Source organism: Poromitra crassiceps, assembly GCF_964638095.1.
Source record: "Poromitra crassiceps genome assembly, chromosome: 2".
Lineage (NCBI taxonomy): Eukaryota > Metazoa > Chordata > Actinopteri > Beryciformes > Melamphaidae > Poromitra > Poromitra crassiceps.
The window spans coordinates 112,967,359-112,991,483 of NC_139624.1; the positions used below are offsets into that span (position 1 = coordinate 112,967,359).

The following is a 24,125-nucleotide window of genomic DNA, read 5'->3' on the forward strand; positions in this document are numbered from 1 at the left end:
ATCCCTCAGCGCCTTCTCGATTTCCTCTCCGGAAATGTCAACAAGAACGAGCATTCTTCTTCTTCTTCTGTTTAGTTTTACGGCGGTTGGCATCCAAAATGTTGCATTACCGCCTCCTTCTGGACTAATACATCCACTGTTCCCCTATTCCATTACAGTCTTTTTAACAGTCCAGTTCCTCTCAAGAAACTGACCACTATTTTCTTCCCCTCCACTACTCCCACACATCCCATTATAGCCTTCACACTGGCCTCTATTTGTCCCAGTCTCTGCAGTCCAGTCATCATGATCACCCTCTCTGCTTCATATCTCCTGCATGAGATCAGAACATGCTCCACTGTCTCCCTAACTTGACACTGACTACAATGCCCAGTTGGATGCTTCCCTATTAAACTAAGTGTTCCATTTAAGTTGCTGTGACCAATTCTCAATCTACCTATGACTCTCTGTTCACTCCTATTAGCCCCACTATTCCCCACCACTCCCACTTTATTTTGTATACTATGCAGATGTCTCCCTTTTATTGCCCTATCCCACTGCTGTTGCCACTGTGTAACTATTTCCCTCCATACTATGCTCTTCCCCTCTGATTTTGAAAGTTTGATGTCAATGTCCACCTGTTCTCTCCTGATTGCCTCCTTTGCTGCCCTGTCTGCTTTCTCATTACCTGAGATACCTACATGAGCTGGCACCCACATGAACTTTATAATTTTCCCCTGCCTATCTAACCTTGAATTAACAAGAACGAGCAAGGGCCCGCTGCCCTTTATATACTGCTCATCCGGGTACTTCCTCGTGCGGCTTCTTCTTCGACAACTAGTCTGGGCACCTTCCACCCCGCTTTTTGTCATGGGGGCGTAAACCCCGGACCCAGAATTAACACCGGATGGCAATGCGCCTAACAACGTCTTTGTTGCCGTTAGCTTGACGCAGTGATGTTACCTAAACTAGAGTCTGATCAAAACAAAGCTAGCGTTACATAAAACAAAACGTTTATGCAATATGGCATCTCCGCCACCACCGCCTGACACACCGGTCAAAAGTTAACGGTGAAAGAGGATTCTGATACTTGGGTCAAATTGTCAAGTTAACGTGAAAGTTGACGAGCTAGAAACGCTGCCATCCGGTCTAGGGCGGGCTCTAGGCGGGAACCAGTAGGGTGACAAAATCAATTGTGGGCGGGAGCCAGGCTCTTTCTCGCCGAGAAGAGCCTGGTGACGCGAGGTTATCGACAACCGAGCCAAAATCAACAGCGCCTTTTAGTGGCTGGATGGAGCAGTGTCTGCGGTAGAAACCTTTTGGATAAAAAGAAGAAAGAAAAACAGTTACTAAAAAATCAAAACATACTGTCATACAGCAGAATGGGCTGATTTTCTATTCATTCCATTTGTTTGACTCCTGCACATCATAACTCTATCCCTGGCCAACATGTGGCTTGGTGCAGATGGCCATGGTTTAGCCCCCCAATGTGACCCTACTACTGTGCTTTGTGTATATATAATATATACACTCGTGCAGTATTAGGGTCACATAGCGTTCCAATAGGCAATAGGGGGTAACGGCTGTTCAAAACGCTCTCCTAGCCGTCTCCGAAGTCCAATTGCAGATCCAAAGATATGATAGTCCTACGGAAGCCACTAATTTAGCCGGGGTGGTTAAAATGATACTGCTGCGTGAAACAACCGTTTCAAAGCAGTCCTTCCACAGCCTGTGCTGAATTTACAGCAGGGTGTGTTTGATCTCACTATCATGGTGCACCGCTTGCACGCAGCGAGCAAACACTTCATGCAGTCACACGGAGACAGGCTCAGTCAGTGATGAACGCAAATCCAGCGCACCTGCAAAACATGTCATGATACCCAAACTCCCAAGGTTCCTGTCTAGGAAGTTTCTCCTCTCCTAAATACATCACAGGCTGTGGAAAGTAACCTCGCGTCACCAGGCTCTCTCTCTCTAGCGGAAGGACTGCTTTTAAACGGTTGTCTCACACTTTAACCGCCCCGGCTAAATTACTGGCTTCCGTAGGAGGACTATCATATCTTCGGATCTTTCCCCCCTATTGCCTATTGGAACGCTATGTGACCATAATACTGCACAAGTGTATTATATATACACAAAGTACAGTAGTAAGGTCACGTTGGGGCTAGCCATGGTTAGGCCATAGTGAGAGCAAACAAGTTTTGTTTCGTTTATTGATATAAGCGTCTGCCAAATGACGTAATGTAAATGTATTGAGTTTAAAGAGATAAAAGCAATCCACAATCACTTTCTAGTTGTGGATTATAAAGAGGGCCAATAATTCACCATGTAGCCTATGGCACATTTAATGTAATCATCAATTAAATAACCCATTCAAAAATATATTAAGAAATTGTGATATCCACAGCTTTATAAAACAAGGAACAAAGAGTAGAAAGTATAAAAATATTTTAATGAAATCCCATCACACTAAAACAATGCAGGATAAGGTTAAATTTCAAATGACAAACGGTAAATAAAAATTGTATTTTAAATTCCTAGTTTAAGAGACAAAACTGGGTAAAACAAAGTAAATTAGAAACCTCACAGTAACTAAAAGTCTGTAAGGTTTGAGTTGGCTAAATGAAAAACACTGATATGAAATGACGGTTGACAGTGCAAGACAACATAAATTAACAGACTTAGGCCTTCAATATAATACATGAGTGCAAACACTAGCTTGTACACCTTAACCCATACAGTAAACAAACTATCTGGTATTTTATACTGTAGCTTTTTTTTCCAAAACAAGTGAAGAAATGAAGCCATTGGTGAGAGATAATTCCACATTTTTACTTTGTAAATCAACTTCTTTAAAGAATTTCCTTGAACCAAATGTAATTTTCTTCATACCAATATAAATATGTCTTGTTTCAATATAGTAAACTGCCAATTCCACAAACAAATGAAACTGCATTGGAAACACGTGGACTTACATTCACCCCATTGGTAAGATTTAAAAAACAGACTAAATGACTTAAGATAAACACTTTTTGCAGTTTGCAAGAAGTTCTATTCCTGCATAGGTCAAGCCAAACTTTATGTAAATCTGGCATCTTAAAGTTGCCTTGCTTATCGGCACAAGTATGCCTCATAAAATATATTTTCTCAATCATTAGGAGTCACCCATTAATTTGGCACACACACTTAATTCAATAACATTAACTTTCAACAATGTTCTTCTGTCGAAAAAATGCATTGTGGCAGATAATTTTGAGCAATGGGAAATTATTATAAGTTAGAATTTTATTATAAGAAATGTATCATGTATCGTGGATTATATGCATGCCGAATTGAAAAATGCATCTTGGTGATTTAGAAATGCAGTGCTTCATAGTGTATGAGACATGTCCTTTTTCGTCGATCAGCAAAAAGCAAATTTTTGAATGGATTTCGGCATAATGCACACTCAGATCTGCTCACAGTTCTGTGTATTTTGCCAAGCTAAAACATTCATAAAATTGGTTGCCTGTTATACCAGAGACCTTTATTAGAGCAAGATGGCCCAATTGCAAGTCAATTCCTGTATCTGTCTCACATGGGTTTCGCTACTGCCACGCCAACCTAAGGAGACTAGCAGCAGATCCTGAGTCTATTCACTCCAATGGGAGAAGTGAACGTGAGCACAGATGATGACTGATTCTTTCATCCCATAGTCACCAAAGGAAATAATGGACCCATTTTTCACAAGCCACATATATTCTGAGGATTCTGACACTAAAATGGTATTTTCAGTCAGACAAATCAGGAGAAAATTAACTTTGTTCGACACCTGTCTCTGTTGCTGCAACACACTCTCGCAAGATCTGGCAAAGAGATCTCCGGTCGGATCTTGTACTGGGTTGATATCAGATTAAAACGAGCTGCAAAATAAGGCAAAAACATTAAAAGTTCATCAGTAATACATTAGTGTTAAAATGCCCAAGCTGTGTGCAGCAATAGGCTGTAATAACAGGAGCAAGTTATCAGTTTGTTCCATCCATCCACACAACGTTCATAACACTTTCAAATGGGGTGGGGGGACTGGGGGAGAGGTGACCACGCCCACTTAGGAGACAGGAAGTGTATAGCATTTTATACCATTAGAGCAGCGTGTAATGGGTCGTCTTGTTGGAGTATTGAGTATCTTTGGTTACCGTATACCAACAGCTGTCAGTATCAGTCCAACCACCTGTAGCCAGTGTTGCCAGATCTCGCGAGAAAAACAAGCAACCGGGTCGGGTAGCTGATTATAACCAAGTCAGTTGTAAGGCCGCAGTTTGTCCAGGCTGAGCAGCAGGTCCTGGGCGCTGGGTCTGCAGCGGGCCTCTCTGCTCCAGCACTGCCGCAGCAGAGCAGCACAGAGGCGTCCCCGCTCCGAGCTGAATGCAGGCCTGCCCTCTAGTGGAGGCCGCAGGTTGTAGGCCACCACGGCGTACTGGACGTGCTGCCTGTCCTCCCCGCTGTACGGCTGCTCCCGGGTCATCAGCTGCCACAGGGTGATCCCCAGGGAGAAGACGTCCGCTGCAGCAGACACGCCCTCGCCCTTCAGCAGCTCGGGCGCTCGGTGTGTGTAGGTGCCCCCCACGTGGCTCAGGTGGGGGCCCATGCTGCTCAGCTACAGTGGTGAAAGGAGTATTAACATCCAAAGTAAAAGTGCCAAAACAGCAATGGAAAGCAATAACAATTTCAAGTAAAGGTCTAGCTTCAACACGAGACTGCCTTCATTCTTCATTCTGAGTCTTGAAGTAGCACCCCAATATGTCATGGTAAGCTCAGCTAAAAATGGCCCTCCATCTTCATACATGTAGCAATCACAATAAAACAGTACCGCCTGTTGTCCGTTGCAACGGCCAATTGGTGTTCCTAAATATTGTGCAGTTTCCAATACCGAGCCATTGTAATCATGCCAGCCGGGAGAGAGATAGACAATAGGAGCATTCAACTAGCCCAAGCCTTATTATATATTGTCGCTGTCGGGCGGGACCTCGAACGTAAATTTTGTATTTTTTTGTTATAAATCAATGCCACTGGTGACCCTTTACGTCCCTATGTGTGTTTTACAAACTGTAACCAATGGAAAAGCATTAAAACGATCTTGTGAGTAACTCTCGTAACACCATTCGCCCTCAATCTGTCACTCAAACCTCAAAATTCCTCCCCTACCGTCTGTAGGCCCCCCAGCCAGGACACTATACCCGGAAAAGACACACAGGCAGACAGGCTGTGTATTTCTGATATTGTTTTGTTTAATCCTGGCTTTCTCTGACGTAATTAGATGAAGGGCTAGGCCTAGGCTGCAAACTTGTTTAAACTATGCAAATCAAAGTGGTTTCTGACAAGAATAATGTTACGTTAGTGAGATTCTTCTCATCCCGATGAAAGAGCCCCTCTCTCAGCCATGGGAGAGTGGGAACTCCGCTGCTGCTGCTCCACGTGCCCCCGCCACCGGAGCAACAGCGGCACATGCCCATGCGCTCCAGAAGGGAGGCAGCCATACGAGGCGGGGTCAGCTCGCCATTCCGAAGTGTCGGCATTCCGATCATTGACTTCTATGCTTTCGGAGAGGCGGCCCTTTTTATCTCCAAAAAATGTTTCGCCGAGAGGTTAGGTTCTGGGGGAGGTTAGGCTTAGGCGTGGGGGGTGGGAGAGGTTAGGTTTAGGGTCTGGGGGAGGGTTCTTTCGCAATGGCGAGACAGATCTCAATTTTGTCAGAATGCCGGTATTTCGGAGTGCCGACATTTCGGAATGCCGAGGTGTCCCCATACGAGGCTGCTCGGCTGGGAGAGAGTGCCTCCAACTCGGACTGATAACATAAACAACATAATTTGAGCTTATTCAGGTAAGATATTAATAATGTAATGACACATCCAGCGGGAAACTGACTATAATGAAGATGTGTCAACTTTGACGACATGATGTTCAGTATTTTAAGAGCACACAGTTTTTTTTTTAACTTCCTGAAAAGTTGCCGTTTTGGGGATTTGAGTTTTCACTGCGACAGCAACGATATAGTGAATCGCATTGGCATTCAACAAACAACAAGTGATAACAAGTTACTAAGAACAAGTACCCGCTATTAACGTCGCGCATAATAATTAATCACCCCCGCATTAAATAATTGAAGACACTCAACTCAAGGCCAGATGCATCGATTTCCTCAAGTCCAAAGTGCTGAAAAGAAAACAGGTCTTTTTATGGGGCTTTACTGGGTTTTTATTCTGTAATGGACCAATCTGTACCAGTTTATCACCATTTGTGACTTCTGTGTCACACACAAGGGTGTGCCTCAGGGCTCAATATTAGGTCCAACATTGTTTTCTGTATATATAAACGATCTAGCTATCTCTGTTTTTGACTCACTCATTCACCTTTATGCCGACGACACCATTCTGTACGCCTCTGGCCCTACCACAGATGCTGTAGTCATGCTTCTCCAGTCTAGTTTCAACAGCATCCAACAGGTTTTCTGCTCCCTACGCCTCATGTTAAACACCTCTAAGACCAAGGTCATGTGGTTCAGTAAAAAGGGCTCTGTGCACATTTCACCTCCTGAGATTAGTACACTCAATGGAGCGACCCTAGAGCAGGTCTCTGAATATAAATACCTGGGCATTTGGGTGGACAACACTCTGTCGTTTTCTCATCATATTAACAAGTTGCAAGCCAAGGTCAAATCAAAAATTGGCTTTCTCTATCGTATGCGCTCTTCATTTATTCTGTCTGCTAGACTCACCCTGGTTAAAATGACAGTTCTTCCCATGCTAGACTATGGTGACACCATTTTTCGATTGGCCTACAAAACTACTCTGCAGAAGCTAGATGTTATCTATTACTCTGCCATCTGTTTTGCTACTAATGCCCCTTTCAGAACTCACCACTGCACTTTATATTCCTCTGTAAACTGGCCATCCCTACACACCCGTCGTGAAATACACTGGTTCATGCTAATCAGTGGTGTATAAAGTACTCGAAATCCATACTTGAGTAAAAGTATAGATACTTTACCAGAAAATGACTTGGGTAAAAGTCAAAGTCACCCATTAAAATATTACTTGAGTAAAAGTCTTAAAGTAGCTAATATTTTCTGTACTTAAAGTGTAACTAACCTCCAAAACACTTTTTTTCAGCTTTTAACCAATATACAGTATATGACTTTGGGGGTGGTGTGTGAAGAATACTGGTCAAAATCTTCACATTTGAGACCAAACTGTTGCCATTTTACCATTTGTATCATTTTTCAGCAGCGTAACTGGCATAAGTGCCCCCTATGGGTGGAACACTGCTTTTTTTTGCCCTCAAATGATTGGGAGATTTGATACGTCGTGATGTCACGATGAACCAAAGACTATGGGATTTCAAGATAGTTACTCCCCTACTCCCCCTGTACCCTTTCGGCTCCTCACAACTCCAAGCCTATTCCCATGATGTCACTTGACCTGTTAATCACCTGTTAATTGATTACAATCGCCTGTTATTTTCCTACCAACTCCTATGTAACACAATACTATCAATAAACACCACTATAATCATAAAAGGAAGGACATGGCATTGTGTTGCTGTAAATCATTCCCAACCTTTTTCATACTAAGGAGCCCTATGATGAGATATGGTCTCTCAGATGCAAATCTGATTTTTTTTATGTAGCCTAGATATGATTTTGTCCAGAAGTCCGTTCCAGGACCTCGAACCTCCAAAACAGCAACTTTTCAGGAAGAAAAAAAAACCTGTTTGCTCTTAAAATACTGAACCAAACGTCGTCAAAGTTGGCACATGTCTTAATTATAGTTAGTTTCCCGCTGAATGTGTCATTACTTTATTAATATCTTACCTGGATAAGCTCAAATGATGTTGTTTATATTATCAGTCCGAGTTGGAAGCACTCTCTCCCGGCCAGTCAGGCGGGAGAGAGTCGTATGCTCATGCACGAGCTCCGGGCCACGCGCAGCAGCAGCAGCAGCCTTCCTCGGCTCTCATGGCCGAGGCGGGGGCTTGGGCATGGGGTGAGAACAGTCTGACATTTCCACAAACAAATCTCATCGCAGTTTAGCGCACATGTAAAATATAACGCTATACTATGACGTGACAACTTGACAAAGCTGCTCTAAACACATCGGCTACTATAATATATTTCCCTGCATCTCATACTGAGATTAGATCGGTATTGAGTTTGGACAGACTGAATAGGCCGAGGAGGAGGAGGTGGGAGCTCTGCAGCTCTGCCCTGCGCCCGAGAGGAAAAATCAGAGGTGCAGTAACTTTTTAACAAGAATCACGAAAAGCCCCCAAACGAAATCTCGCATTGTGATTACATGAGCGTGAGAGTGGGGCGTTTGTCCTCATTATTGTGCTGTGCTCTCGCGTCACTAGTCTCTCCTAACGTAGTTAGACAAGCCGCCACACACATACATGGGAGAAAAATAATTAAATTTCTAGCTCGCCACTGAATGGCCAAATTGATATAACTTTCAGCCATTTTGAGCAACGCTGTTTCCATAGATATTGATATAGATAAGATATTGCAGCTCTCATATAAATTATTTTTGAGGCGGTGGGCAAACTGTAATGGCGTCGATTTCCGAAAAAAAATCCTGAGCTGAGCACAGCCAAAGAGTATAGTATAGACAAGAGTATATGTCATTTCTTGTTTTTTTCCATAGGTTTTTTCAAATCACCGTTTTGTTACATATCTGGGGGGTAAGTCCCCCTTTAAGTATCAAAAGTATTTTTTAAATATTAAATGTAGCCTCCTTAAAAGTATTGAAAGTAAAAGTACAAGTAAATCCTGTTTATAAGAAAGCAAGCGGTCCGGATTTTCAGAATTTTTAGCTTTATTGTGAGTTTGCTTACATATTTACCTTATAGTCTGCCATTTGAACTGACTGCAGCTTTTGGCACAAGTGCCTGCTTTAGGCTATCATGGCGATGAGATATCTCCATGTCAATGGGAATATATATAATCATCATCATCATCATCGTCATCATAATCACCATAGATCATGGACATCTCCTCCATATAGCTATATGCCTGGATATTGTCACGGCCAGATAAACAGTTAATCAATGTAATCACTCTATAGAAATTGAAACTGACGTTACCTTTCTGAAACACAACAGTATTATTGGGCTGTGTCAAAACAGTGACTGTTACACCAGATGGCAATGGAAATACCATGATTTACTTTCAGAATAAAATGCTTCTCACCTTTGGAGAAACAAATAAAGCATTTGGGATTTTATTTTGAAAGCGGAAGACCTATACTTTTACGTTCTGGCTGCGTGGACGCTTGACCAATTTGAAGCTTACCCCCGGAGACGCTTGGTTTTTGTTTTCTGGTGGCATATTCCGTAATTTTGGGTCAATTGGACACAATGTAAAGACAATTTAAAGTAATTACCCGTCGGATTTCAGCCTGTGGGAACTTTTAACATGGATGAAAAGACTTGGGAAGTGCTGACGGTAAGCAATTGGCAAACGCAACTTGCAACACAGGAGCACTGATTCGCCAGCCAGGCTACTGATTCACCACAACAACAGCTGTTTGTTTATTTTATAGTAACGAGTAACGAAGATGCTTTTGTGAAATGTATCGGAGTAAAAGTATAGATTTTATTACGAAAATGTAGTGGAGTAAAAGTAAAAGTTGAAAGAAAAATAAATACTCAAGTAAAGTACAGACAGATACTCAAAAAAGATACTTAAGTACAGTAACGAAGTATTTGTACTTCGTTACTTTACACCACTGATGCTAATCTACAAAACTCTCCTTGGTCTGTCACCCCCCTACCTGTGTAGTTTGCTGCAAATTGCACCTGCTGCGTACAACACCCGTTCTGCAAACCTCATCCTGTTGAAAATCTGCAAAACTCATTCTGTAATCGGTCATTCGTCATTCCATTCTGCTGTGCCCACAGACTGGAATGGCTTACAAAAAAGACTAAAACTGGTCAATTTCATCTCCAAGTCAGCTTTCAAGGACTCTATCATGGACATTATCACTGACACCTGCAACTGCTTCCTGAACTAGTACTTATCCCCTGTCTGCCCCGACTGTTTGTTCCGTGTGTCTTGCCATGTTTTAACTGTTTTAACTTGTGTTTTAATTTGTAATAGGGATGGGCATTTCTAGCAAAAACACTATTCGAAATTCGCTGGCCAAATTCCAATTTAATTCGAAATTCGAAAAAAAAAAAAAAAATGTAAAAAAAATATATATATATATATTTTTTTTGTGAGTGAAATGTTGCATTGTCTCCCCTGATTCTAAGTCTACGGCTTTATTAATTAATATAAAAAGCTTCTGCTGTGGATTTTTAGCTCAAACAAGCATTGCATTGTAAAGAACATGTTACATGACATTGACATTTTCGAAAATAAAAAACAGTTTTGACAATCATGAGTGGTTCATTAAATATTTAGTAGGCTCAGGTCTGAGTGCCAAAGGGGTGCCAAAGTCACCCCCTCTCCCTCTTCATGGGATTTCATCCGCCATTCATTTTTCCATAAACCTTGCTTAAAATGCTTATAAAAATTGTTTTACTTGCTCAAACCAAGCGATTTGACTATACTTAGAATCAGGGGAGACAATGCAACATTTCACTCAAAATGTTTTTTTTTTTTTTTTTTTTCGAATTTCGAATTTCGAATTTCAATAATAAAAGTCGACCTTGATAATAACAACGATTATTCGAAAATTCGAAATTCGATGCCCATCCCTAATTTGTAAAGTAACTTTGTATTTATTTTATCCCCTACCCCCTATCCCTCAAAAGGCTGTGCCTTCTGCCAGGTCGCCATTGTAAATAAGAATTTGTTCTTAATGACTTACCTGGTTAACTAAAGGTTAAATAAAATAAAATAAAAGTGTGGAACATTCATACTGTAGTTTAATCCTATAAAGCTAAATCAATCCAGAGAAATAGACAGAATAGACAGAATACAGGAAGCTAGGTGTTTTTACCTTAAAAATAAAAGCAGTAATTTATAACAGTAAATAGAAAACAGAACTGCTGATTCACTAAGGGTTGAAATTTACTTTTATTTGTCTGTGTTCTATGTGTTTTATGTGTTCTGTGTGTATTTCGGATCACACACAAAAAAACGTTGCAACATAAATCAATAAGGCTGTTTATTTAATTGCCATTATTCTGAAGGTTTTAACCAGAAGTTTCCGTGTTATTCTGGCTCATGTGACGCTGCTCTGAGTTTTTTGCTGCTTCAGTCTGCACGCAAGTCATTATCACAAACTGTGTATAAATGCGAAATCAAAGGCGAGAACGCAACGACCGTTGTCATCTAAACATGACCTTAGCCTCATCCAACCCGGTACTCTATTAAAATTATAGCGTTGTATAGCGTTAACACAGAGAGAATATTTATAGTCCGAGTTAATAGATCACTTTTCTTTTTTCTTTTCATGTGTATAGTTTATTTAGATATAATTATTTTGGTTCATTACATGCTATATATGTATCAGGGTTCCATGGCTCCTTGGAACCCTGGGACGTTTGTGAATTTGAGAGGAAAGAATCAAGGCCCTGAGGCTTTTTGAAAATGGAACATTTTAGATTTCGGTCATTGAAAGTGCTTGAATTTTTGTATTCTGTGCCGCAAAAATAGAAATGGAAGTTCCTCTGATATATGTTTATTTAAAGCAGTGGTTTCGAACCATGCGGACCCCTATATACATGTATGTATGTATGAATGTACTGTATGTATGTATGCATGCATGCATGCATGTGAAGGGTGGGAATGGGGAGGGGGGGTTAGAATAACTCTATACCTGTCTAACTCTGTACCTGTCTATTTTCTCTAAACGTTATATATATAATATATATATATATATATTTTTTTTTACTTGAGTACAGTACGTACAGTAAATGTACGTAGTAATACTTTCCAGCTCTGCTCACCTCACAGCTGGAGTCCAGTTTGACAGAGGAGCCGAAGTCGGCAATCTTGCAGACGTCCTGGCTGGAGAGCAGCAGGTTGGCTGGCTTGATGTCCAGGTGGGCGATGCTGTGTGAGTGGAGGAAGCGCAGCCCCTGGACCATGTCTGTGGAGTACCTCAGCCACCTCTCCCCCTCCAGAGGCTCCGCACTCCCGTAGATCACCTGCTGCAGATCTCGGCTACCTACCAACAAAGATTGATATTACTTTTGTAACAATCCTAATTTCTCAGCAGATGAAATTTACATAATTAACTTGATTAGGCTATCCTAGCAAAATATTATATTCCTACAATGATATGGCTTAAAAGACTACCCTCCTTTTGTATTTTTAAAGATGTACAAATCTTAAAATGTATTTATTACTATTGAAAGCTTAACTTAAAAATGATAAATTCGCAAAAGCTATTAGATTATTTACACATTTCAAATTACAGCAGCCATTTTGAGTCTAAAAGGCAGTGTAAACACAGGTGTAACCAGCGCCGCTGTTGGTTATTTGGGTGCCCTAAGCATAATTTTTTCGTGGTGCCCCCCCCCTCGTCCCAAGAAAAACTCACAAATATTTCTGTAGCTACAAATGACAGATGTCCCCTAAACACCTCACAGTATCTGCTATTTAAATGGTAATGGTATTGATAATTACCATGCTCCCTAAACGCCTCATGTAGGCTACTGCTACTGATAGCATTTTTGCTGCGCTAAACCCGGTTCATTTCAGCAAATTACCTGTTGTACACTAGTTTCTCCCTGTGAATTAAATTAATAATAAGCTGTATTTACGTAGGCTATGTTACATATTTGCGGGAGTGGGAGGAAACTCGCACTACTGATGTCCAGCATGATGACTGGTGACTGAGGGAAACGTGGTTTGTTTACTGCGTCGCATGTAGTTTTAAACGAGGAGATCCACAATTTTCTTTTCAGGGGGCACCGTGGCCAGTTCAAAACAGGGAATGCCAAACTGGCCGTGTGGAGAGTTAATTTTAGAAGGGGCATTACAGCCAAACTGCGGGGCATCCACCGCACTGTTTGTTTGACCGTGGTATTCTTGCTCTGGATGATGCCCCTCTTGGCACTTGGTGCCCTACGCAAAGCGCGTGTTGCGTGTGTACGTAGCGGCGGCGCTGGGTGCAACCAAAACACCTAAATGGAGTGGAAGTTGGATACCCTCATTAATATTTTGGTTGGTGTTAGACTCTCTCCCTGCACCGGGAGAGTGTCTGGCTGGTAATACCGCCACTCTGGGCTAGCGGGGAAAAAGGCTCTGTTACCTTTAGAACCATCCACCGAAAGTACCAAGCAGCAGTGTTGGGCAAGTTACTTTCAAAATGTAATATACTACATATTACTAGTTACTTTCATTTGAAAGTAATAAGTTACTTTACAATATTACTGTCTGTGTAGAGTAACTCGTTACTTATTACACTACTTTTGCATTACTTTTACCAAAAAAACAGCAGCAGCTGTTCGAAATGTTATTCTTTTCCTTTGATATTGTCATCTATAGTGGTTATTTGCATTAAAAACACAGTTTGATTAGGAAATGATTGTATATTTTTAAATGTGCTTTGCTTTAAAAAAAAAAAACACTCAATTTGTAACTTGAGTTACTTGACAAAGTAACTCATATAATATTACTGAAATCCTATATGCCTAAGTAATAAGTTATATTAGGGAGTTACTGCTAAAAGTAATATATTACATGTAATATGTTACTTTTGTAATGAGTTACCCCCAACACTGCCAAGCAGACATGCTTTATTGCACAATCCAAATCTTTGTAAAATCTTGCCATTTTCAGCGTGAAGCAATGAGCTAGCGTTATTGGCTGGGTTTCCCAAAAGCTTCTTAGCGCTAAGAAGCTTCTTTAACCCTTCTTAAGACCCCCTTAAGAAGCAAACGCGTTTCCCAATTGCTTCTTAGCCTAAGAAGCTTCTTTGACCCTTCTTAAGGCTCCCGTAAGAAGCCAACGAAGCCAACGCGTTTCCCGATTGCTTCTTAGCCTAAAATTATCTTCGGTTAAGAAGGCTGCGTTTCCCAAAAGCTTCTTAGCGCTAATATGATCTTTCGTTAAGAAAGTTTTGTAAGAAGGGTCTGGGGCATTCTTAACACCTTCTCAATGACGAAACACTGGCAGATCCAGCCGCGTCAGGCAAAAGGAGATACTTGTGTCCACTGTTCCTCTTGTGTTTTTCCCTTTTTCCTTTCTTTCATGCACCCTTTAGTGTTTATAATTGGGGAACACTTGAAAATCTCCCCTGTATGTATGGTTACTTGTGTTTTAAATGTTTTACCGTAGGCTATATTCCTCTAATCAGAATGGATTCCTTTTATAATAAGAATGTTGTGGATTTATATAGCACCTTTCACAGAACCCAAGGTCGCTTAAATTCTGTAGTGTTTCTCGCAATTTTGTTGTATGCTGTGTATATAAAGCAATTTGAACTGCAGTCCATGTCTGAAATAAATAATGTTTAATAGAAGAAGTTCTTGTTTAACATGACCACGATTAGGTTATTCTACAACAGTGTTTCTCAACCCCTGGGTCGTGGCCCACTGGTGGGCAGAGTGCCATCTAGTGGGCCGCAGAGGACCTCTCACATCGAGATGGTGGACAGCTCCAGTTAAGATGCTTCTTAAGAGCCTTCTTTAGCGATGTGTTAAGAAGGCATTTGGGAAACACTTCTTTGGAGCCTTCTTAACTCCTTAAGAAGCTTCTTAACTCTTAAGAAGCTTCTTTGTTGGGAAACTCAGCCATTGTTGTTTCACAGCGGCAGAGGCATTTGAGATCAACAGATTCGACACGCAGGGAGCGGAAAGGAAATCCATACATGGTCGGAGCCTGTCAGTCAGAGTCGGTCAGAGCCAATGGCAGAGCTTGCAGGGAGCAGAAAGGGATTTTCTTCCACTGCCGAATGAAATGGTCGGCACAAATGGCAGAGCTTATACCAGCACGATTAGTTGATAGACAAAAGAAAATCGTCAATTATTATTATTTTATAGTCGATTAATCGTTTGATATTCATGGACAGGATTTCGAGGTGTAGTCGTGGAGGAGGGGTTGCAGTTCGGTGGGCTCAGGATTGCATCGCTGCTTTTCGCAGACAATGGCTGGGTTTCCCAAAAGCTTCTTTGCGCTAAGAAGCTAATTCAACCCTTCTTAAGGCCCCCTTAAGAAGCAAACGCGTTTCCCAATTGCTTCTTTACGAAGGCATGCGTTTCCCAAAAGCTTCTTAGCGCTAAGAAGCTTCTTTGACCCTTCTTAAGGCTCCCGTAAGAAGCCAACGAAGCCAACGCGTTTCCCGATTGCTTCTTAGCCTAAAATTATCTTCCAATTATCCTCCGTTAAGAAGGCTGCGTTTCCCAAAAGCTTCTTAGCGCTAAGATGATCTTTCGTTAAGAAGGTTTTGTAAGAAGGGTCTGGAGCATTCTTAACACCTTCTTAATGACAAAACACTGACAGATCCAGCCGCGTCAGGCAAAAGGAGATACTTGTGTCCACTGTTCCTCTTGTGTTTTTCCCTTTTTCCTTTCTTTCATGCACCCTTTAGTGTTTAAAATTAGGGAACACTTGAAAATCTCCCCTGTATGTATGGTTACTTGTGTTTTAAATGTTTTACCGTAGGCTATATTCCTCTAATCAGAATGGATTACTTTTATAATGTTGTGGATTTATATAGCACCTTTCACAGAACCCAAGGTCGCTTAAATTCTGTAGTGTTTCTCTGTTTTGTTGTATGCTGTGTATATAAAGCAATTTGAACTGCAGTCCATGTCTGAAATAAATAATGTTTAATAAAGTTTAACATGACCATGATTAGGTGTTAACAGTGTTTCTCAACCACTGAGTCGTGGCCCACTGCTGGGCTCAGAGTGCCATCAAGTGAGCCGCTCCAGTTAAGATGCTTCTTAAGAGCCTTCTATTTTTTTATTTTTCTCGACTGTTAAGAAGGCGTTTGGGAAACACTTCTTTGAAGCCTTCTTAACTCCTTAAGAAGCTTCTTAACTCTTAAGAAGCTTCTTTGTTGGGAAACTCAGCCAATGTGGTCCTGGCGGCATCATTGGCTTTTCTCAGGAGGGTGGCTGGCATCTCCCTTAGGGAAGAGGTGAGAAGCTCAAGCTCATACAATGTCATACGTGAGGGACTCGGAGTAGAGATGTTGCTCCTTTGTAGGGCTGGGTATTGGCAAGGACCTCACGTACATGGGTCACGGTACGATGGTATCACGATACATTGCGATACAATAGCCCACATATTGTGATATATTGCAATACTCTACATAATTTACTGAAAATGAACAGATAGAGCTAAAAACACAACACGCTGTGTACCACCCAGGTAGTGTAATAATATGTACATCACTTTATTTTGATGACTTAGTGGACAAATTTGGTCAGAACTACTGAGTGTTGAGTGTCTTACTGAACGCACTGAAATAAAAACTATTCTTATTGTGTCACTGAACCCACGGCTGTGGGAAAAAATCTATATGGTGATATATCATAATATTTTTCTGAAATATCGATACAGTATTGCGGAAAAAAGTATTGTGATACATTGCCGTATTGATTTATATTGCACAGCCCTACTCCTTTGCCTAGAAAGGAGCCAGTTGAGGTGGTTCAGGCATCTGGTAAGGATGCCACCTGGTCACCTCCCTAGGGAGGTTTTCCAGACCTTCCAGGCACGTCCAGCTGGGAGGAGACCACGTGGCAGACCGAGGGCTAGGTGGAGAGATTACATCTCCATGCTGGCCTGGGAACCCCTCGGGATCCCATCAGGCTGGCTAATGTGGTCAGGGAAAGGAAAGTTTGGGGTTCTCTGCTGGAACTGCTACCTCCGTGACCCGATCCCGGATAAGCAGTTGAAGATGATGATGATGATAATTGTTTAGTGGAAGGGGGGGAAACAATCATCTCATTCCCTCATTCCAGCTTCTTAAAGTGATAGTTCCAGGGCCCTATTTGCTACTGTACTTACCAATGATGATGTTGATTGGTAGAGTTATTTCTCAGCACAAGCCATGCTGTTCCTCATAGTAGCTCAAGAAAGTTGGGCAAAAACAAATGCAAGGTCAATAGGGTCATGCTCCTGTATGTACAAGCTGACTAAGGCTCACTCAAATTGACTGTGTGCACTGTGGATGAAGTTTTAGTGAGCTGCAGTCAGCTTGTACCAGAGCATGTGAGCGGAGCGGAGCGTGAGGCGGACAGGGGGATTTTGGCTTGAGCGGTGAGCGGGGACCAGAGCGGTACCGGAGCGAAAGTTGGAGCGGCACCGATCACCCGCTCAGTCCCGCTCCAGTTTCGATCACAACATGTTCGAAACAGAATGCATTGGTGCGTGAGCATGTGCACGCCCACTATTTTCTTGCCAGCTGCGGTGAGACGAGAAGGAAGAGAAACAAACATGCAGCTGACTCTGCTGAGCTCATGTTATTTGTAGTGAGCAATGCCCATTTCCCAGGCGTTTAAACGCAAATTAAAACACCCTGGCCTCTTTTTCTTTTTTCTTCTTTTGAGCGGAGTGGAGCGGTGAGTGCGAGCGGGTGAAATCTGTATGGAGTGGGGAGCAGTCTGGAGCGGGTGGACAGGGCCGCTCCAGGAGCGAGGAGTGGTAATTATCTCCGCTCACATGCTCTGGCTTGTACATACAGGAGGAGCGTGACCCTATTGACCTTGCATTCCTTTTTGCTCAACTTTCCAGAGCTACTATGAGGAACAGCATGGATTGTGCTGACGAAGAACTCTACAAATCAACATCATCATTGGTAAGTAGCAAATAGGTATAGACTTTAAAAAATGTGAACTATCCCTTTAAATGTGAATATTACTTACTTCTGACAGTAAATGGATTCTCTTTGGGTTGTGGACTGTTGGTCAAGACAAAAGAAGACATTTGAGGATGATATCTTGAGGTTTGGGGTAAAGTGTTGATATCTCGTTGAGAAAATAATCGACAGATAAATCAATAATGAAAATAATCGTTAGTTGCAGTCCTAGTTATTATTTACTTTAAAACTTAATTAGTAGACTGCAAATTTGATAGCCTAATGAACAAAACTGCTTGTGAAAAAAAGTGTGTGTGTGTGGGGGGGGGGGGGGGGGGGGGGGGGGGGGCTACCTACAGAACTCCATCAGTATGGTCCCGATGCTGTTCCCGTCCTCCAGGTGCGCGGGCACGCAGGTGGTGGCCGCTAGGACGCGCACTATGTTGTCATGCCGCAGGTGCGCCGCGTTCAGCTCGGCCCAGAAGCTCTGGCGCGACGCCAGCGCGTTCCTGGCATGACTCTTCACCTTCTTCACCGCTACGGTGTCTCCCAGGTACTCCGCCCGGTACACAGAGCCGAACCCCCCACTGCCCACGGGCTGCATGCAGCGCAGCTCCTTCCAGTGGATCACAGAGGACCAGAGCCGGCTGGCCACCGGGCCGTTCAGCCGCGCCGCGGGCACTTTCAAACTGGAGCAGTGCGCGTACTTGGACAGCGGGCTGCTGCATACTCCGAAGTCCAGAGAGGGGTACATGTCTCTGGGCAGCAGGCGCGTCACGGGGATTGGAGAAGGCATTTTGACCGAACGAATCTATCATGACAAGCAGCACTTCACCAGGTTCACCGTCCTCTACTAACTAAACTGACTAACAACAGCAGACGCACCACTTTTACCAGAGACCTTTAATATAGATAGACACCCCAACTTGCAGTCACTTCCTGTATCTGTGCTTTTCGCCACTACCACGCCCTCTTAGGAGACTGGTCAGCCAATTAAGTTTCATACTATTACAGACAGCCAATCACAAGCCGAGAACCACGCCCATTTAGGAGCCGGAAGAGTTACATTTCTTACATTTGGTGGAACCTGGAGTGGAGTGTCTCTACTATTAAACGTCTCTGCTTTTACTCAACTCTCTCTCCCTCTGATGCAAACACACATCTGCACAGTCATACCGCTACCTAGTGTCCCGGAAGACGCAATGCGCTCTTGTCCTCAGTTCAATGAGTTCACTCCTTTATTGGAATTGGATGTTATTATGAGGAACAGTAGGTGTGCAGCAGCGCAGCAAAGGGTGTGGAGAGTTCATTTGCAAAAACAGATATGGTAAAAGCCATACCCCCCCCCCCCCCACACACACACATTGCTGTGTCCTTCAATCCATAAGAATTAAAGGGTTTTTCTGTTTTAGAAGTAGAGCACATAAAAAAGAGAAATTGGCACAGCTTTTGTTTTAATTGGCACAATTTATCCCAAGCTAGGCCAAGGTGAGCATATGGGACAAGCGAGCCCTATTCAGTTAGGCTACGTCACCTCACGGCCATCTTGGTTATAAAATAACAGCTAATTGTAATAAGTTAACAGGTGATTATAATCTAAGAAGTAATGCCAACACAGGTGAACAGGTAACAAATACCTATTAAGTGGCAGTTTGCCAAACATTGCTAACATTAGCAATAAGCTGTAGGCTATTGTGTAACTTGCTACCATATAGGCCTATACAATAACAAATCCAATGTTTCCAGTTCTAGGCCAGTGGTTTTCAAAGTGGGGTCTGGGGACCCCCAGGGGTCCTTGAGAGGGTTCCAGGGGGTCCCCAGCAAAAAGGGAGATTACTTATTTTCACTAGACTTCCATCCATAAGTAACACAATGACAACATGTATGACTATTTGGGTTTCATTACACTTTCTGTGATAAAACATCTAAAGGCAAAACATGTTATCAGATGGGGGACCCTGGGACAAAATCTTATCAAATGGGGCTCCGTGGTCTAATTTGTGTCAGTTTAGGGGTCCTTGATGTGAAAAAGTTTGAGAACCACTGACGTAGGCTACATCCAATCCACCAAGCAACACTTATTTTAACAAAACCTCAACTCAACTTAGGTTTTCACATTAGGGGCCCGGCCCCGGATCCGAGGCTGAGCACACTTGACCCCAAAGTCGAGTTGATTTGATCATGTGAACACTGTGTCCCGTACCCAGGCATGTACAGCCAACCGGTCCCAGGTCCACTTGAAAAGGTGCTCTCATTCATGTGTAGTCTACTTGGGTACGGTTCACATCAGATGTGAAAACTACTGTACCAAAACACAGATCAAACAAACTGGACTATGAGGTAAAGTGTAGAGGGCTCGGGTCCCTGATGTGAATGCCTCTTATGTACTCGGATATGGAACAACTTGTTCCATATCCGAGTACATGAGACGCGTTCACATCACAACATTACTAATGTGAAAGCTGAGCGAGGGAGTGAAGGGGGGGGTATGAAGCATGAAGACACCTTTATTCTCCCAAGCTTTCCCACCCAAACACATCAGAACCTACAATTTGTATACGTTTTTAAATCATGTTCTATCAGATGTGGAATTGCCAGTCAGCAACATTAAATTGACAGATTTTTAAATGAAGTTTGACATTGCCCTCTCTCCCATAATGGAACATACTGGGGTTAGTGCACTTGCAATCCTGGCAACATTTTGTTCAGTTGTAATTTCAGATAATACTGTATAGTCACTATTAGTCTAAAGTCCATGACATGAAAACATTTGAGAAACCATATAAGTTACACTTACAGAAACACAGCTAGACAGATACACTCAGCGTTTGAAACAACTTTAGGAATGAGAAAAGCGAGTCACAGTTGGATCCTTCTTTTTCGTTTATTGAACTTTCATTACATTGTGTAAAAACACTGGAGTTGAAGACTGCAGCTCTTCTCTCTCATAGCAGCAAGGTATGAAGATCAAATCAGGTTATTCTGCCAGACAATAAATAATCTGCCTCTTTGGATGATGTCAATGTTAAAAAAAAAACATAAAACGCTGCAGCATTAATTTCTATTTTACACAACCTATAAACATATATATATATATATTTATTTATATATATGTTTATGTGAATTACTTTGCCTATATTTATAAAAATACAACAGTAGTTTGTAAAATAGATTTGAAGTAAAATATAGAGAATTAGCAACACGAGTCCATCATTATCACAGGATGGCATTGTTTAAATGCAATGGGTAACAAAACCAACATGGCTGGAATGCAGTTCGCCTCTGAACACTTCCTCAGCTCATTTTGAATCATGTGGAGTCATCTTCATCGTCGTCGTCCCCGACTATCGTCATCGTCTCTGTCGCCATGACAACGTTCCCCTAAACCACAACACACATGTGAAGAAGGGAGTGGGGAGGGGCATGTGATATTACAGGCAAGTCTGTAAAAAGACTACAAAAGTCACAGTACAAAACAAAACAAAAAATAGATGTAGCTATATAGTACAACCAGGCACACACATGCCGACTGTTCAGCTAAACTGGATACTTTGTTTGTACAAACGATACAATTAAGAACTAGAAAAGAGGTCTGTAGCACCTTATGGAGCTTTAGAAGTATATGTTAGCAGCTTGATCCAATACCAAAACATATTGCAGTATTGCAGTGTTTCTTACATACACATTCAATAAGGTTCACTGGTACCACTGAAGCTTATAAAGAAGGTTGACATGAATTGCTAAAGGTCTGTGTCTCTCACTGAAGAGCATCTCTGTTCTGCAGCTTTCGAGTCCTCAAAGCCTTACAGATAATACCACTTCATTTTCCTTTGTCTGTCCACATGACATTCCTATGTCCCAGAACAGGTTCCATTTGTGATTGTGAACGTGCACTACTTGAGCTGATAGCTACCGGACTGCACATCTGGATCTACATTCACTAATGGTTCCTATAGTATTAGTAGGGATGCACCGATATGAACATTTTGGTCGATACCAATGGTCGATACCGATAACCGATATTAACATTGCTGTTATGGCCAATAACCAATATTGATCAATGTCGATATGATCTGTATAAAAACATTTATATGATAATCACATTTTGTACATACTGAAAAACATGTAAACACTGTGATTTTGTAAAAGTAATGCATTTCTTTATTTCCAAAACATTTGGAAAATAAATATATCATAAATCGTAGATTTACCGCGATGTGAAAAGTTTGGCTGATATCGATAACCGATAAAAAAATGACTAACATCAGCCAATATATGATTGCCAATATATTGTGCATCCCTATTCTATAGTGTTCTTTTTTGCCGGACCTGGATCGCCCGGCCAAGAAACAGTCCCTGCAGAAAATTGCGATTTTGCGATCACAATAATTAATGCAAATTCAACCAATCTCCGCAATATTTAAGGAGATTAGCAATTTTTCTAAATTTCTGTCAGATCCCGCAATTTTACCACACAAAAAATCACATAAAACTTGGCAAATTCCATTGAAATTCTTGAGAAAAGTTGCCATCAGGTAAGAATTTTTTTTTACCTCAACTTGCACTTTTTGCCAGTTCCCGCAAAATAAATCACATAAATCTTTGCAAATTGCCTTGCAATTTTGTGAGAAAAGCCGCTGCAAAATCAAGCATTTTCTAACACAACAATCACACAAAATAGCGCGAAATCCTGAAGGGACTGAAGAAACGTCTCAGGAGCATACTGACTGACTGACTGACTCCACATTGTTGAAACACATGCATGAGTGTTGAGCAGCAGCGGCAGCAGCCCGGGTCCGGCTTAACTAGGCTTTCCTAGTCTTGTTTTCTTTCGAGTTCGATTCAAATTTTGTTGCGTTTCATTTTTCCAGCAGCTTCTGGGCATGAATCAAGAGATGTCATCTTTCTCCCATAATGACATTTATGGATTTGCTGACTGGAAGGTTTCTGTTCACCTGACAGTCTTCAGACAGAAACCAAGTAAGTAATATCAAGTTTTTAGCATAATGAAAGATTAAGGTCAAAGGGTGAAGTAAACTACAAAATCAGCCTGTAAGTTATTATGAACATATTCCTGGTTTGTCTTTTCGACAAATAATTAAGCCACATGTGAACTTAGTATATAATTAAGTGCTAAAGTCAGTTTAAGCTATATTGCCTGTGATCTCATCTTAACCAGCGGTCGAATTGTCAATAGAATGGCCTTATCAAATACTTGGTACTTGGTAATTACTAGGTAGGCCTACATTATTTGTTAAAAAGCCCCTCAATGAGATACACAGAACGCTTGTGCAAGTAAAGCAAAAATGACACTTTGATAGGAAAAACACTGTCAAATTGTACCTGTAAAAATAAAACATTTTATATTGTATTTACATGTTATTGTTCTCTAAAGAGCTAAATATATCATCTACACATTTTGTAATAAAGGTTTTAAACAAAGTATTGGAGGAAATAAAGGCATTCAATTTACAAAAAGTGCTATGATTACAAAAACAAAACAAAATAGCGGCTTGCTAACATTTCTTGTAAAACCACAAACCTTCACAAGATGCAGATAGCAAACTTCCATTGCTTTTAAAACATTCATCTCTACATTTCAAATATCACACAACCCATAAAACTATTGTATTGCCTCCATACATGTTTCCTCAAGTCCTGTCATTCATGAAAGGCATGGGGGTATTTAACACTTTCGTTTTAACCTTTTTGATTCTTAGAGCAAAAAAAAGAAAAAGAAAAAAGATGAGTATGTGAGGTAAATGATAACACCATTGGGTTATTTATGCATGACTAAACAGGTAAAAGCTATAAGTTAGTGACTGTAGACAGCCGAAGTCTGGCGTAATTTTGTGCTGTAAAGTTAGCATTTCCACCATTTGCCCTCCAAAGTATAAAAATATAAATGTGATTTGTAGTCTGTGTTACACACTAGCTATTGTACATTTTGTCGAGTGAAATAAAATATGTAAACCAACATCACCTTGGTGGATTTTTGTTCATTATTGCTAGCAAAATGCTGATTGTTTGGGAAAGAGGACTAGTTGTTAGCCTGTAGCTAGCAACAACAAGAATTGGAACAGAACTAACAACTCACAAGAACAAGACAAAATCTATATTATGAACAATAACTAGAATAACTACAACTATAATAACTTGAACACAGTCAGGATGACACAAAAAGAAAGTCATTAAATGCATCATTGTAGTCCTTTTTCCCCAATGATTAGCATTTTGTAAACAAAAATCAATATTAAAAAAGGAGCTAAAAGATGGAAGTACGCTACTGGATGTATGATGTAGAACATTTTCATTTGACATGAATGTATTGTATGTTAACCCCTGGAACATGTAGTAGGCTATCTTGCCATTTTTCGGAAAGCCCAGTCATATTTTCCATAGGGA

At 41.4% G+C, this 24,125-nt stretch overlaps 1 protein-coding gene across 1 annotated transcript; it reads right to left on the reverse strand.

Annotated features, from left to right (window-relative positions):
- Positions 1–3,701: 3,701 nt before the first annotated feature.
- mos (v-mos Moloney murine sarcoma viral oncogene homolog) lies at positions 3,702–18,516 on the reverse strand (the record flags this gene model as incomplete). The annotated part of the gene is made up of 3 exons (XM_083654165.1): positions 3,702–4,615; positions 11,911–12,131; positions 18,078–18,516. 3 exons carry the CDS (start codon positions 18,514–18,516, stop codon positions 4,259–4,261), a joined length of 1,017 nt encoding a protein of 338 aa, XP_083510291.1. The 3' UTR covers positions 3,702–4,258.
- Between the last annotated feature and the right edge of the window lie 5,609 nt (positions 18,517–24,125).